General features: G+C 41.8%; 1 protein-coding gene across 2 annotated transcripts in view; it reads left to right on the plus strand.

Moving 5' to 3' along the window:
* TSPAN9 (tetraspanin 9) overlaps window positions 1–15,539 on the plus strand; it is a 194,623-nt gene extending 179,084 nt beyond the window's left edge. For both annotated transcript variants that reach the window (XM_074825800.1, XM_074825799.1), the window contains 6 exons: window positions 6,107–6,298; window positions 7,983–8,057; window positions 9,621–9,722; window positions 10,328–10,459; window positions 10,580–10,663; window positions 11,465–15,539. In XM_074825800.1, the coding sequence (XP_074681901.1) occupies window positions 6,107–6,298; window positions 7,983–8,057; window positions 9,621–9,722; window positions 10,328–10,459; window positions 10,580–10,663; window positions 11,465–11,536 (657 nt within the window). In that variant the 3' untranslated portion in view covers window positions 11,537–15,539. The remainder of the gene's footprint in view (window positions 1–6,106; window positions 6,299–7,982; window positions 8,058–9,620; window positions 9,723–10,327; window positions 10,460–10,579; window positions 10,664–11,464) is intronic.
* Window positions 15,540–16,069: the final 530 nt, after the last annotated feature.

Here is a 16,069-nt window from a genome sequence, read left to right on the forward strand (position 1 = left end):
GTGTTTAACAAGCAGTAGAAAGTCTGATCTCAATACATCTTCCCTCCACTCTTTCTCTCTCACACACCTAGTTGTGCAGCTTTTCCATCACACATTGTGTGCATGGGGTGGAATGATTGCAAAGGTCAACAAGAGTATGGCCTCATCCTTTTTCCGCTCGGTAGTGCCTTCCTTATCAGATTCCTGTTTCCTAATGCTGTTCAATGAATTACTTCAAGGGCAATCTATCGATATTATTCTATTAATAAACCTTACCAGAATGGCATATCCTACCCTTTCTTTACCCCAACTTGTTTGCTGCTTGGTAGTTTTGCTTTATTCTGCATGCATTATGTTACTCTGAGAAACACGATACCTTATTCTGAGAAGCATGAAATGTCATTATTTGTGTATATGCTAGCAAGCTACAAATGCTGTTATCAATAAATAAAATTATCCAGCCCTTACTGAAAATTGTGGCCACAATACTCGATCCTTGTAATCACCTATGGCATAATTTATTAATTTACTTCTCAGTTATGTGAAGCAAAATATACTACATAATTCTTGCTAATATTTCCCTTGTTCCTAGCTAATATTTCCCTTGTTCCTATTATTGGAAAAGATTAAAGAGGCAGGCTATTTGTTTTTCATACTGACCTCTAGAGCTGTGAGTATTTCATTTACATCCTGTCTAATAATTCCTCCCAGGCTAGCTAATCCTGTGTACAATCTCCTTCTGTACAATATGTCAGTCTTGGCATACCTCTGACCATCTGTGTTGTGCTTCCCTAGATCTGTAAACACTTACTGTATCTTCTTTAGGATAAGGCAACAAAACCTGGATATGATGCTCTATTGTAAAAGTTTGTATTGTTGTGTTAGTTCACACAATGCTCAAAAATCCAGAATAAAATATATTTTATTTTTTTAATTTTATATTTATTTAGCCCCTTTCCCACTCTGATGAAAGTACTCATCAGGGAAAGACTTGGTTTTGGGTTTCTCTCTCTCTGGGTTTACCTGGAGTTCTAATTTCTCTTGCAGCATGTGAGACTGTTTTTAATGTTTCCTAGAATGCTGTACGCTTTCTGAGCACAATGATGATGACAGATAGATGATGAAGTACTGAAGAGAATTCAGACTTCAATAGTGAAATAACAAAGAGAGGGAGAAACTGTGAGGAAAGTTGGTGTTCCTTCTGTTTGCTTTCAGGCTCAAAATACGTGTGCCGTAGCTTGACTAAATTACCCTATGAGTAAGAGTGTGTGTATCCATGTACGTGACTGACTTTATGATAGTCTTTTGCAGTTACCTTCATGGCATAAACACCAACAGAAGGAGAGATATGATGGTTGCCTGGAGGATGATAATTTCTAATCATGAGAGGGAAATGAGCCAACATTTTTTGAGAGGGAAAATCCAGTGAAATTTATTATGATGTTCAACTATTTCCCTGGGGAAGGAATGTCAGTGCCATCACTCTCACACTATTAAATACCAAGCAGCATATATTATTTAATTATATGGTGAAAAAGGAATTAGTAAGATGACCCAATATATTTTTGCTGCTTTCACCCGCCAGGATTCCGTTGTACTAAACAGAAGGAAGTGGATCCTGTGAGAATAAATAGCTGTAAGAGCATTTTTATGGTGTTCACATTGTATGAAAAATGAGATTGGTAGAAAACAAAGTGTCACGAAAGCTATTTTACTGCTAGAATTCTAGCTAGCTTTAGTTGGTATGGTTGTATGCAATTAAATCCCAAGTCAGTGGAATTATTTGAGATTTCTTTAAGAAGCATGAGTAAGAAAAGTATTTGTCCTGGGACCCAAGGTTTAAAGAATAAATTTTAGCATCAACAGTACTGCTACTCAGTAGAATGACAGAGATAAAAACAAAGAAGAAAGCACAAAAATTGAGGAGCTCTGGAAAGGAGAAAAATAAAATCTGACTTCAACTGTTAGTGCTATTTGGTATGGAATGCCACCTTGTGGGCATTTTTAGCATGTCATGTCTTTTATCAAATCTCTTCCAAGTCTTCCTGAATATTTACTCTCTCCAGTCACTGTAGATAATCCTGTTTGCATAGATCAGCTTTGGTCTTTAATAGCCCCTCCATCACCTGATTTTTTAATGTAATCTGAATTTTCAGTGTAATTTAGGGATGGAAAAAACTTACTTAGGAGGTAAAAAGTCTGCAAAAGGGAGAACTTTCCTTAGCTTTTCCAATGGGCCTGGGAATCAGCCATGGTGAGAGCGTGATCAGTGCAGATACTGTGGTATAATTGTAGTACTGCACTAATGTGTGTTGTCAGCAAGCACTGAAGGGAACGGTGATCACATTGTGCACTTTTGCATGTTAACCCAATCACTACAGCAGTTGGAAAGGAGTCATTCCATGGTTGCCTTCATTACGGGACATTAGAATTGCAGGAAGAAAGAGCAAATGTGAACATGTCTGCTGCCTCAGCTGACATACCACTTCATCTCGCATCCTACATGACTCTTCTCCCACGGTGTTCCTATGTCAGGCATTCAAGTTGTATCTCCATAGTGGTCTGCCTGGTGACAGCACAGATACAAGACCTTTGTTGCAAACGTTTCACATCAAGTGTCAAATGCTTCTTCTCTGCTAGAGGCACTGTGGAAAAGTGAAGGTGCAGTAAGTGACCAATCTTCTGCCAAAAAGTGAAGTGTTTTGCTTCTGAATTTCCCAAAACACTGGGGTGGCTACCACAAGCAAGTGAAGAAATGATCTCTCCTGTATGGAAGTGTATATAGAGGGTCTCCTGAACTGAGACCCTGTCAGAGGGACAGAGGCCATCTGTCCATCTTTCTGCTCTCTAACTTTGATTCTCCTCCTGCTCTTGGTCCTTTCCTGTCTTCATGTCCACTCCATGGAGCAGCAGTGGGCCTGTCACTTACCTGATTTCCTACACTTGAAGGTAGCTCTCCCTTCCCTTGTCTAAGCAATTAGCTGCTTCTAACTTTGTCTAAATAAACATAAACCTGAGCCTTCTGGAGTAATTTCCTAGCCACCTTTCTCTTCTAGACCCAATCTCTATTAAGGATTGTGCTGGGGTTTTTTAAATGGTAAAGAGATGCTGGTAAGGGCTTCTTTCTTCTACCTCTTTTGCTACTATCCTCATAAATGGAGTTGGGTACTGAGGTGCAACTCTTCATGGGCTGATCTTTCTCTTGATCTGTGTGCTCCTTGTCCTTTACTTGCCCTTCCTCTGTAAGCCTTTTGCCTTGACCTTGTTCTTACCACCACCTTGTTTATCTGCAATGATCTGCCTTTGGCCTGATGATTCCAGAATTCAATGCCCTCTTTCAAAACACTTGAGCTAGGGCTGTGATTTCTGAGCCTAATAGAGTATGAAAGTCCAAGGAACGTGTTTGTGAATAACCTTTAAAGTCTGAATTCAGGTTCTGAACGAAAGTTACACTGAACAATTTCAGTCTTCGGTAGGAACTTCTTTGGCAACATTTACAGTCTCATCCATGGAGTGTCATGAAGTCATTGATTGAAGTGCCATCAGCTATTGGCAGTGTACATCACTGGCAGCTTAGAAATGCCATTTAAAACCTTAAATGAATGTTGTGTGGTGAGAGCTGCTTCTAACCTCCTGAACCATCAAGCTCTCAAGCCCGAGCAACTGCTGGCAGTTCTCATCTAACGGCTGAAGCAGCTGAGCCGTTGAGTGGATTCCTGAGAGGGCTTGAGGCTCCAAAACTGCAGCATTTCAAGGACAGAGTAGATGAAATTTAAAGCAGGAGCAATAGGGTGACTGTAGACAGTTTAAACCCGTGGTGATGTGCACTGGGTCCCGCAGCAGGATATGATCAGGACGCTTCTGTTTTGCATCCCCCACAGTTCTTTACTACTCCAAGTTCATATTGACCTTGCTGACATACCATGAAAGACAGTGAGAAATCACTTCAAGGCTATAATTGGAGAGGATGGATTTGAGGGAAGAGATAAAAGTCCTGTAGCCCTTTCCTGCCACATGCATATGTGTATGTTTTGTATCCAGTCCTTTCATAGGGATAGTAGCTGTTTGACTTTTTCCTGCTACACACGCTGGTGTTGCATCTGCATCCAGCTCAGTTATAGGAAACAGATGTTGTGTCATTTATCCACACCCAGTGATGGAAAGCTCCCCACCTCACTCTGTGGAATTATTGTGTGTTGAGTTTTGGAAGGAGAGGTGCTTCCCAGCCTGTGTGTTTCCTCTGTGTTACCCAGTGCATGTGCTTGTGAGCTTTAGACAGTTGTGGGGGTTTTTTTTCCAGATTGCTAAGCTAAGGCTTAGGTGCAAGGGGAAATAACCACCAATGCAGTATAGTTAATCTCCATCTCTTATTCTCTTTTTCTGCCTACCATACCCTTTATTTTTATGCTTCGCATGATGTTAGCTTATGTGGACTTGGTACACTGGGAGATGCTTTACCCTCTCTCCCATGGGAATGCCTGTGAGCATCTTGCATAAGGTCTACTCCTGGTCACAATTTTTCACCAAACCAGTGAATGTCCCCAGATGCAAAGCAGCTTCAAAAGCTTCAAGCAAACTAAGACAGGGGCTCAGAGGGGACAGAAGGGTCACAAGGGAAGTAAAAGAAAATAACCGTGTATAACATCATAAAAACATAAGCTTGACTCATAGGTAATGTGACATGAATGCAAGAAGATACTATTCTGGTTTTTCTTTCATGTCCACTGAAGCAGCAAAATCAAAAGGAGCCAGTTGTAACCTGAACTATCTGCCCTGCTGATAAAATCACCTCAGACAGAAGTGGGGATATTTGCCCAAACAGGTCTGTAGCTCTTCCTCATGCCAGATTAGTGCTTATCACAAGGCAGGATTGAACTCTATTTTAGTGGAGGTACTGTTCTCTGACCTTGAGTTTCTGGTTTGAGTAAAAGTTGTAAGTTTATGCAAGCACAATGGACTGGGTGTGGCAAACCTGCTAGATGGCAAGAACTTTTGTTCCTCTTGTTCCTCACTGCTGACAGGTGAGCACCAGCAGCTTTGGGATATCACTGTGAGTAATGATTAAGTGCTGTTTTGTTTTTCCTGTGCAGTGGTCCAGGTAATCCTCTGAGTTGGGGGGGTGTACTCTGATCCCCCTCCCAGTGAAGGTGATGTGAATTTCACCTCTGAGCTTGGCAAAGGCTAAATTTGGCAGGAAACTGTAATAGTACTGTTTAGTAGCTCATAGGTTTAATGAAAGTGCAACTAACTCCTACTTCTGATTTCACTGCACAGTGATCACAGATCAGGTACGAAGTTGTATAACAGTCATTTTGAGCAAGTACTAAAAGATGGACAGCTCTTAGGCCTCCTGTATAGTGCAACACTAGGCCATTGTTCTGAAGACCTGCCCTGTGACTTAGGGTGGGAAACCTTATTTCCTTAACTAGACATGGTATTGTTAAGAGTGAGAAGCAAAGTGAAGTTAATTTTACGTTTTATTATCAGCTTTCCATTTCTTCCAGGTTCTCTCACTGACAGAGAGTAGCAGAATTTGAGCTTCCTGTAGATAATAAACCTAGAAATCTGATTTTTGTGACATTGAACACTGGCAAACAACAGTAAAGCCACGAGAACTCATACTAAAACCAAACCTGGCTACTGGGACTGGGCATTTTATGACAAATATTTATTGAAATGATACTCTTGATTGTAATTATCTCCAGGACTTCCTTGCCTGCCCTAGGATGAGGATATACAGGGCTCTGAGACATTGTAGGTGTCTGCAGAAATAAGTGCAATGGAACATTCTTTCAATTAATGTTTTTTATCTTCCTACAGTAAAATTGCATTGGGTTGTGCTGTTGGGAGATCAATGGGTAGCCCTGGTTTCATGTGCTGAGTCTTTAAAAAGAGAATTCTGCCATCCAGTGGCTTTTGAATAGCTTTATAAGTATAGGTGACATGACCAAGTCTAGGTAAGAACATTTCATTTTACTTTGTTTCAGTACCGAGCCAGTGAGAGCATTACTGCAGAACAGTTACCTGAGAATTTGCTTGAAAAATTCTTTCCTTTCAGAGTCGGGGGGAAGGAGCCAGTGCCATTTGTTTTAATGGTGAAACCTCTCTTTTGTTTATCTCTTTGCAGTTATGTGGCTGTGGGCTGCTGGGCGTGGGCATCTGGCTGTCAGTGTCACAAGGAAACTTCGCCACGTTTTCTCCTAGCTTTCCATCGCTTTCAGCTGCCAACCTAGTCATTGCCATTGGTACAGTCATCATGGTGACCGGCTTTCTGGGCTGCCTAGGTGCTATCAAGGAAAACAAGTGCCTCCTGTTGAGTGTAAGACATACTTCTTTTCACTAAGACCAGTGACTGTTGCTTTGTTATTATTTTATTTAAATGACTGGTGCAAAATAGTCTTGTGGGTCACTGTAACATTGCCTTTGGCTTTCAATCTTCTGTCTGCTTGCAGTATGGCATCCCATATCTTTGGTCACAGTTATAACATTGGTGTATTGGCAAACGTTGCTGTGTGCCCTAATGTATTAGATAGCAAAGTAAATTACTATCGGTTACCTCTGAATGGTTAAACTTGAACTGTAGAGTCAATCTGGATAGCCCTTCTGGAAATGTCTGTTAGAAGGATTGACTGAAAAATCTTAAGCACAGCTGCTTTTGGATGCCACTCAAAGCCTCTCATGACTATTTTCTACTTTGCCCTTATCTAAGGCCTTTGTCATAAGTTGGTGGAAAACATCTGACCCAAAGTTTAGAAGTCAATGTCTCTGCCAGGCCTTACCAATAAAATAAAAAATAATCTGATCCTTGGCAATGTTTGTCTAGCACTGAAGCACAGGGGTTGGGAACCCCCCTCAGAAAACACGGTTGGGGTCACTCCTCTTGCATAAACCCAGGAGGCTTCATCATGCCTTTCCCCACCTCAAGGAGAGAGGTATTGTGGCAGAAGGTGAGAGGAGGGCTCTCAAAGCAGACCCCTTCCAATTCGGTCACAGCTTATGAATCACAGATGCTATGACATTAAGGAGCATGTGAGTTTTCCTTGTGTAAAAGTCTCCCTTACATGGTGTTGGGGAACAGCCAGGCAGCATTCCCTAGACCACCTCAGAGAATTAAACTGGAGGACAAATGTGCACCTGTTTTTTGGCATCTGTTGCTCGGTTTTGTATGTTGTACAGCTAGGAAAGCAAACAGAATAGTAATGAGGTCTACGTCATTCATCCACACAAAATGCAACACCAGCTGAATTTTTTGGGTTTTTTTTTTTTTTAAGAGTGTTTATTTTCTTACAAGGTTCTGCAAAAGCCTTTTTATACTATCATGACTGCCATGAATTTCCAATTAGAGAGCTTGCTGCACTGCATATTCCATCTCCCCCAGTGTCTGTGTGGGGGATGCCCTGCCTGTGTGGCAGTCCACTAGTACATAAGAGCAACTAGTGGGCATGAAAAGTAGTGAGACTACTGGAGCTCACACTTCAGATGCCCCTGCAGAGAGAGATTTCAGCTACAGAGAGTTGGGAATATAAGTGATAACTAATGTAATGACTGTTCCATCTGACAGGCAGTCAGATGTGGTTAAAGCCCACCAGCTAGGGAATCACTCCCCAGGCACCTCACATTGATCTTTGTGGTAATGGGTTTAGCATCTGTTCTGTAGTCCGTATGAAGGAAAGAGACTACCAGGGCTGCGTGCTGTGACAGAAGCAAAAAAAGCAAGACAAAAACATTGATGAAACCTGCAAAGTGGTAGTAGGGCAAAACCTAAGATTTAGAGAATGCTAGACAGTGAGCTCCCTCACTGGTGGTGAGACCTGCAGGAGTTTTAGTGGCAATATAGTATCAATAAGCCTGAATTTAACAGTTTGAAACCAAACTTCCGTGGTTTTGGGAGTAGAGGAAAGGTTTAAAGGACAAAGCCTATAGTCTTCAGAGTTCCTAGCAGCCCTAGTTTTGCTTTCTAGTTGGTAAGTGTGTATACACTGTCTGTTTTTTCTTTGTTCTAGTTTTTCATCGTTTTGCTGGTAATTCTCCTGGCAGAGCTGATATTACTGATTTTGTTCTTTGTTTATATGGACAAGGTAAGCAAATATGCCATATAGATTAATTATCTGTACTAGCATGTAAACCAGGTTCAGTTTGCTTTTGTTTGGTGGAGGTATGTGGGTTCTCCTTGTTCTTCACTTTGGTGAACCTTGAGATCTTGGCTGTTTTCTGTAAGCTGCTTCTGCAGGGGGAGGAGGAAGTGATGAGGAGGGCAAACAGGAGAGAAGAACCTGCTGAGCTTTACAATTTCCTCCCTGAAATAAAACCATGGTCCAGGGTCTCCCTTTTAGTCTTCTCCTAAAAGCTAAGATACCCTTCAACATAGCTGTTTGATGTCCCTGCAAGAAGCTCATCATCTTGTTGACCTGGGTTGTGGGAGGTCCTACTTAAGACCTGGTTAGCTTCTTAGGGCCAACCCTTGAACAGGACTGGAGGAGAGAGGCCTGGGATATTCACAGGTTATTCCAGATGCCACCAGCTGTCTCACTTGACTGAGCAGTCCCAGAGTTTGATAAGGGTGCAGAGTGGATCAAGAGGCAGCTTCTCATAAAGCCCATCTGTAGGAATCTCCTGTCTAGTAGAGACTAAGTGAAGTAGGCGCAACTGGCTGGCCGGTCAGATAGGTAAGACTGGAAAAATCCTTGGGGAGCTGGAGAACTCTGCTAAACACAGGACAGAGCCTTACAGTATGAGCATGTCCAGACTGATTCTAAAACTGAGCTCCTACCAGATTTGTATCTCTTCCCAGGCTGTCATTATGATGCCTGCCACTTTCGAGGAGCTGGGGTGAACTTCTGATTTTGAATGGGATGTCAAAGAGGGATGAAACAGATCTTATAATTTAGATGACCTTTATGCCAGGACCCATAGGTTAATCCTTTCTCTGCTGCCAGCTCACTGCTGTCAGAGCCAAAGTACATTCCTACCTGCATCCAGGACTCCAGGCTCGGACTGAAATTAATACAAGAAATGGGACATCTCACATCTCCCGTTAAGCATTCCATCTTTCTCCTCTAAAGAAAGAAGAGCACATTTGAAAATCATAAATCCTACAAGCCTGTCCCCACAAGGAGATCAATAATAATGTCCTTTTCCAATTGATTTTGTATTGGCCATTCATTATAGCCTGCCTGAACCTGTGCAAGGGATAACTGTGTTAAGGTTGGGAGGCTCGGACTCTGGTTTTATGGTATTAGGAAATTAAAGTAGGCCACAGGTTACAGGTGGGAGAGGCTGCTGTGGGGTATTGCCAACAGCTATCTCTGGCAAAGTTAAAGTAAGTTCAGCAGATTTCTGCTGATCGCTCTTCAGTTAGTTTGGATCAGATGATGACTGTGTGATGGAATCTTAGTAGAGGGAAAGCTGTTTGCTCTCCTGTCTCATGTGAATTAATCCAGTGTTTTCCAATCTGAGGGAGAGACTAGGCCTTGGCAGGTGCCGAAAGAGAGTCTTGAAGCTATGATGGAGCTTTCCTACCCATGTTAATTCTGTGGCGAGAGAAGACAAGAGAGGTGCATTCTATATGCAAAATCTGTACCATCTGATCCTTTCCTCTAAACAGCAGAGCACTGATTTTCTGTATTTTTTACATGATGCAGGTCAGTGAGAGTGCAAAGAAGGATTTGAAGGAAGGTATGAAGCTATACAACTCAGAAAATAATGTTGGACTGAAAAATGCATGGAATATCATTCAAGCAGAGGTAACATATTTTCCCAATAGAAGAAAAATAACAATTTGTCCATAAAAGCTGCTGTGGTCTGTTAACTGTGGCATCCATGCCAAGTCTAAAAGATGGCTAATGCAGGCTTTGCTTTCTGATTTTGCACTCTTGAACATCCAGGGAGTACTGTGAAACCCAGGATCAAAGTGTACTCTGTATAAGGTGAAAGATGCTTACCTCTCTCTGAGATTCTCTGTGCCTATCACAGGCCCAGAGATGATCTGAAACAGAGGAGAAGCAGCAAAACCTGCATGGGTAGAACTGCAGATTTGGCAGCTAGGCTTTTGCCGTTCAGCAGTTGTGGGCAGATTACCTTATGTTTTGGTGTTTGGGCTCATGTCTGTGTGACAAAAAGACTATCATACCTTGGACATGGGACTGTTTATTTTCTTTTTTTTTTAAATATTGTTAAGTATTTGCTTTTAGTGATCACTGAGCACAAAGCACTTTTAAAAATACAAAAGTGTTGTGGCAGCCCTTTTGAAAATATACAGTGGTTTAGTGGAAGTAAAAGTTTATGGTGGTGCATGATTCACAAATTGTGCTAGTTAAGTTAATTTATTAATCCTTTACTTTTGCCATAGATGAAATGCTGTGGTGTGAATGACTTTACGGATTGGTACCCAGTGCTGGGAGAGAACACTGTCCCAGACCGGTGTTGTACGGAAAACTCCCAAGACTGTGGACGGAATTCCACTGAATTAGTGTGGAAAACGGTGAGTCTCACTTTGCCCAGGTCAAGGCTTAGGGAGGGGTGGGAAGGAAGAAGATAGAGGGAATGTACGTGAAAGAAAATGTGACCTTGGGATTTTAGTTTTCATCTTTCATCATTTCAGGGATGTTATGAGAGAGTTATGACCTGGTTTGATGAGAACAAGCATGTCCTTGGTTCGATTGGGATATGCATCCTCATAATGCAGGTAATACTGGTATGATGTTTGTCAACATGGCTTTGATTTGCTGTCAGCATTCTTGATTCTGCTGTGTGAAAAGTGGTGCTAAACTGCTTTGAGTTTGATCACGATTTCAAAAATGTCAGATTTGTTTTAAGAGTTCATTTAAGGCCATCTAGTCAGAGAGGAAGCAGGTCAGTAGTCAGTCCCACACAGAAGACACGCTGCTGTGGGGTTTTGCTTACCTGCGTTTTGACTTCAGAGCACCACTTCGGAGTTCCCATGTTTAGCCATTTGTTACACTGTCCCTTAAGGAACTGGTTTTTTTAATTTTGAAACTAAGTTTTAGAAATTGCTAAACTGAGTCAAATCATGGCCACTGAACCGAGTAGGTTAACATGTTTTGAAAAAGAAATGCAGAAATATCATAATCTGTTAAGGTTTTGAGGTTCCTGTATCACTGCTGTACTTTTGGGGGAGAATACCTGAATCTGATGTTTTCAGTCACAGTTATGTGGCTAAACAAGCACAAGCTGTTGTATAAAAAGGAAGAGTGACTCATATGTACTGATTCTGAAAAATTGTTGCACGTATGACAAAGAGCCCTGAGAGCTTTTTGCTTCCATCTGTGCTCTGACTGATACATCTCTGGACATCACTGTGTGCCTGAACAACATACATCCAAGTTTACTGATCAGTATTGAAGCTTGAGAAATATGGCTAGTGTAGAATGACTTTTAAAACTACAGCTGGACCATAAACAAAGGTCAGCAATGCAGTTTGGGCAGCCTTCCTGTACTGAAGCCCTTATTGTTTGTTTTTCTTCAGATTCTTGGCATGGCCTTCTCCATGACACTCTTCCAGCAGATTCACAGGACTGGCAAAAAATATGATGCCTAAAACCTCTGAAACATTGTCACATCAACCCTTCTGTCTCATCATAAAAATGAACAAAAGGAATGACCGCAAAGAGTATCAAGCCTAGCCCTGCTGAGGGAATCCGTCCCATTGACCGATCTACTTTGTTGTTACTTGTCCAGTTATTACCACAACTTGACTCATTTTTTTTGTCTGTTTCACATTTGCCATTTATTTGCCAAAGAGGGGGGAAACCCCCCAAACAATGGATTTTCTAAACGAAATCATAGATCTGCTCTAAGAATGTTTCTTAAGAAACTGTTTTGCTCTACTAATCCATGCTATATGTGCAAAAATTACGTGTGTTCACCTTCAAGGGAGAATTCCTCAAGGTCTTCCATTAGGTTTTCAACCCTCATGTCCAATTTACTGGAAGACACGGAAAAGCCACTCTGAGAGTCCTAGGAATTGGAGCTGCTTTGCTTTGCAGCTTCTTTTACCTTATGGTGTATACTTTTTTATTATGATAATGATGATGATGATGATTATTATGATGGATATAACTTAGAATTTAGTTGCCTGACTTTATAACTTCTTACTGTTTTTGGTTTTACACATTTATTGTACATTAATTAGGGAACCACTGTGCGATCTCCAGAGGACATGTTTTTCAAAGTTGACGGTGCGGACAAATAAAGACAAAATTTTTCTCAAGTCCATGGGGAGGCATTGTCTACCTTTATCAGGGCCTTGGTGCCCTTACTGTAACAAAGGTGGCTCCTTTCAAATCAGAGGCTCTTTCCTCAGATGGAACGCAGTGCCTTCCCATCAGACCAGATGCTGAGCGTCCTGCTCCTGTGAGGCAAAGTTCCAATGCCTTTACTCACCCAAATCTGCCTGCTTTGATGTCATGCTACTTTGAAAGCTAAAAGTACTGACTAAGCAAGTTACTGCTCCCTGGCACAAAGGAGAGAGATTGCAGTCTGACCTACTGGCCACTTGGCAGCAGACTTCACAGACTCTGTTGCCTATTTCAAAAAAATTGCCCAAGGCATGGCATGCTGCTGGATGTGAGGGAAGGGGGTGGCAATTTGATGGCAACATTGTCACGCCATGCCCTTCATTGAGGGGTTTCCTAGGCAGAGGGCAGCTGTCTCCCTGAACTGGAAAAGGTGGTTTGATTAAAGGTGAACAGATGATGCAGGAAAGGGGCAATTTCCAAAACAGCACTCAGAGACAATATGTATTGTCACACCTTCAGTACAGAATGGGTTCTTGCTGACAGATTGCCAAGTCCATCCAATGGGGTAGTTCGGAGTTCACTGCAATGCATATTTTTACCAACATTCCTGTTAGAATACTTGAACATATATTTCTCTAGGTTGAATGGTGCTTCATTGCAAGCAGCCCCCCATTTACCCTTTGTTCCAGGTTTTTGCTGTTTTGTGAAGGAAGAAGAAAAGGCTCAGACATTGGAGGATGTTCTGATATAACTCCAGTCAGGGCTTGACTTAGCTCTGAAAGAAACACTGGTTTTTGTATTAGCAGCAGTTAGAAGTGACATTCAGAGATTACTTCATCCAATGTGACTCTCAAAGGGGTACTGACATCTATGTGAGATGAGGTTTACTATGACATTATTGGGCTGAGTTTCAGAAACTGTTAAGGATGGAGATTTTGTGCCTTTCAGAGCCATGCCATGTCAAACTACTCCTCTGGTAACTAAGCTTCTCTTAATGTCCGGTCTGAATATTTATACTTTAAACTCTTAAAAGATACAATTTTCATTGTATCATTCAGCCTGTCTTTTCCTTGTGGGCTGAAATAACTGTTGAGCCACTTCATATCTGGGAGTTTTTAGTCCCCTGTTTATCTTCCTAGTAGGTCCTGCATGCATCTGTACATCTGGCAGCAGTAGTGTTTTGTGTGGCCTATGTGTCAGTTTTTGAGTTCCTATGAAATCAGTGTGACAGGAAGGAGTGTGAATGTGTGGGAGATAGATAGAGATGAATTTGGGTGCTGCAGTGAAGAAGGAGGTTACTATTCTTAGAGCATGGCCCTTGCCCATATGAGCACAATGCCCAAAGTTTCACAGGGCTCGTTTCCCACTGAAGCAGACAATGCCATATGGGTTCAGCTATTTCACTTAGATTGCCTTTGAAAGAGTCAGGGAAGAAGCAGAGGGAAAGCACAGAAACTGAATCCAGTTTTACTTCCATTTCTAATGAAAATTGGGACCAGGAGCATCTGAGCCCCACTGGAGATGGATGTTCCATGTTGAAGAACGGGCTCTGATGCCCAGTGTACTTGCTGCTACATGTAAGACTGTATCCAAAGTTGCTAAGATGCGTTCCCATTTTTTGCAAGAAAAGACAGGACGATTTTCATCTGATGGCTCCACTGCATTCTCCCTTTGGGCATTGGTGCTTAGCTTTCTCTAGCTTTCTCTGGTGTTCAAGAAGAGCAGGGTGCAGGGCTGAGCAGGACCATCATCTCTGTCCTTTTGGGTCGCACAGTGGTACCTGTCGCATCTTAAATTTTAATCTGCAGTCAGTTTTTGTACAAAAAATGGTAAAATATATTAGTGAAAGTAATAAGGAAATAAAAAATGTTTATGAGTAACTCAGAGATGAAATGTGTAGTTGCAAACTCAGCTACTTTGCCTTCCATCCAAACTTATTTTTCTAGAATGCTTCATTCCATTTCACGATCTAGCAGCATAGATCCTGAAATCTTTTTTTAATGACTACTTCTGGCATTTTAAGCACAGTATTAAGAGAGATAGTTACACAAGCTTCATATATTCATCTCTATGAAGCCACCTACAGGAAGGGAGTCAAAAGCAGGGCTGATTTGTGTCTCTAGCTGACTCTCTGATGTGGGAGGTGATGACAGACATCCTGAAAGGAGCAGAAAAGTAATACTGTTTTCCAGGAAACAAAAAACAGCCCTGGAAGGTGTGAGGCTGCATCAGTCAGTTTGTCAGAGAAGGCACTAACTGTCCTGTAAACTGGTCAAAGAGAGCTTTGGCTCATGTATGTATGCACTTTTTTTGCTTATGCTGGTGGGTGGCTGTCTGTGTGTTTTCCCCAAATGTCACTCTGATTATTTAACTATAAGTTTTTAGCATGTTTTTAAATAAAAATTGATACTGAGTAAAAGTATCTTTAATATACACAAATATTGATTTGTATAAATGCATACCTCTCTGTATCTCTAATTCATGAAAGCCCAGTTCAAATGTGTGAAAGTGCTGTTTCTTTGAGTGTTCCTTCAGACTGTAGCACACCTGCTGTCTCACTGTGCTCATGCCTGGAAGCTGCAGCAGGACTTAAGCAGAGACATAACAGGAGAACTGCTGGAAGAACCTCTCCTTGAAAGCTGTTGAAGTGATAGCAGTGAATTCTGTTCCCTCCTGGTGGTACCAAGGCTGTTAGTTATAGGAAGCCCAAGTGGAGGGTGCTCAGAAGAAGTGCCCACAGCCTAAGCAGCATGTGAGATGATAAAAACAATGGCATAAATGTCTCCAAGATGACAGAAGATGTCTTGTTTATGTCATGCATTGAGTTCCTGGACTGAGGTCATGTTAGGCCAACTCTCCTATCCTGTGTCCAGCTCCATTTGTACGCATGAAATACAAACTCACACACAGGAAGGGTGCAAGCAGAGGGCAGCCGAACTGATCCTCCAAGTGTTTTTTCTCAGGCGATGCATTGGTCAGGCATAGAAAAGGCAGGAGGAAAAGGGTGTTTTCCCAGCAGATAGTTCTTGGGAGGAGCATGCAATAGGGCACACTTAATTCTGATGTAACTTCTTTCCATAGAGTTGAACAGCTTCATCCTGTAGCTGGCATGGGGAAACCTGGAGATGTTTGCCTATGGGCTAGCCATCTGTTGTGCAGTAGATAGTAGACACTAAGAAACAACATGCCATTCCCACCAGGTGATGTTTGCACCAGTGTTTCTTCTATGCAATACCTACTTTCGCCTTTATATAAAAGATTTTTACTAGGATGATATAAAAATAAAGGATTTTTTAAAAGGTGCCTCTTTGAACTCATTTCTCTCCTAACTCAGACTACCACCAAAACCAAAAGGGGACCAAAAAAATTCCAAAAGGTGACTCACAGAGATTTATTCCAACTCCACTGCAGTTGAAGCCCAGAGATCTTGAAGCTGTTGCATCTCTGAAAAGATCCACCCCCCCACCCCTGTCCTCTCTCATCCTCCTTCAAAACAATACTCTAATAAAACAGAAATAGGTGTGAAAGATCCCCAAAGAACAGCAAATTGGTTTTGAGAGCCTGGTAATACAGGAAAGAGTTTGCAAGTGTCCCAGAGGATATAGAATAGTCGAAGAGAAGACAAAGTAGTAGAGAGCTTGAAAGACATCCAGAGGACACTGAGAAGTCTCAGAGAAACCGTGAAAATTGATTAAACACTGACATAGAGAAAGATCACAGAATAGCCCTCCAAATGCCAGGAAAGTAGAAGATGGTCTGAAAGATCCCCGCACAAAACAGTGGAGCCAGGCAGAAGACAACAAAGCAACAGAGTCTGAAAGTGATTCAGAGAA

This window comes from Strix aluco, chromosome 5 (genome assembly GCF_031877795.1).
Source record: "Strix aluco isolate bStrAlu1 chromosome 5, bStrAlu1.hap1, whole genome shotgun sequence".
NCBI classification, from domain to species: domain Eukaryota; kingdom Metazoa; phylum Chordata; class Aves; order Strigiformes; family Strigidae; genus Strix; species Strix aluco.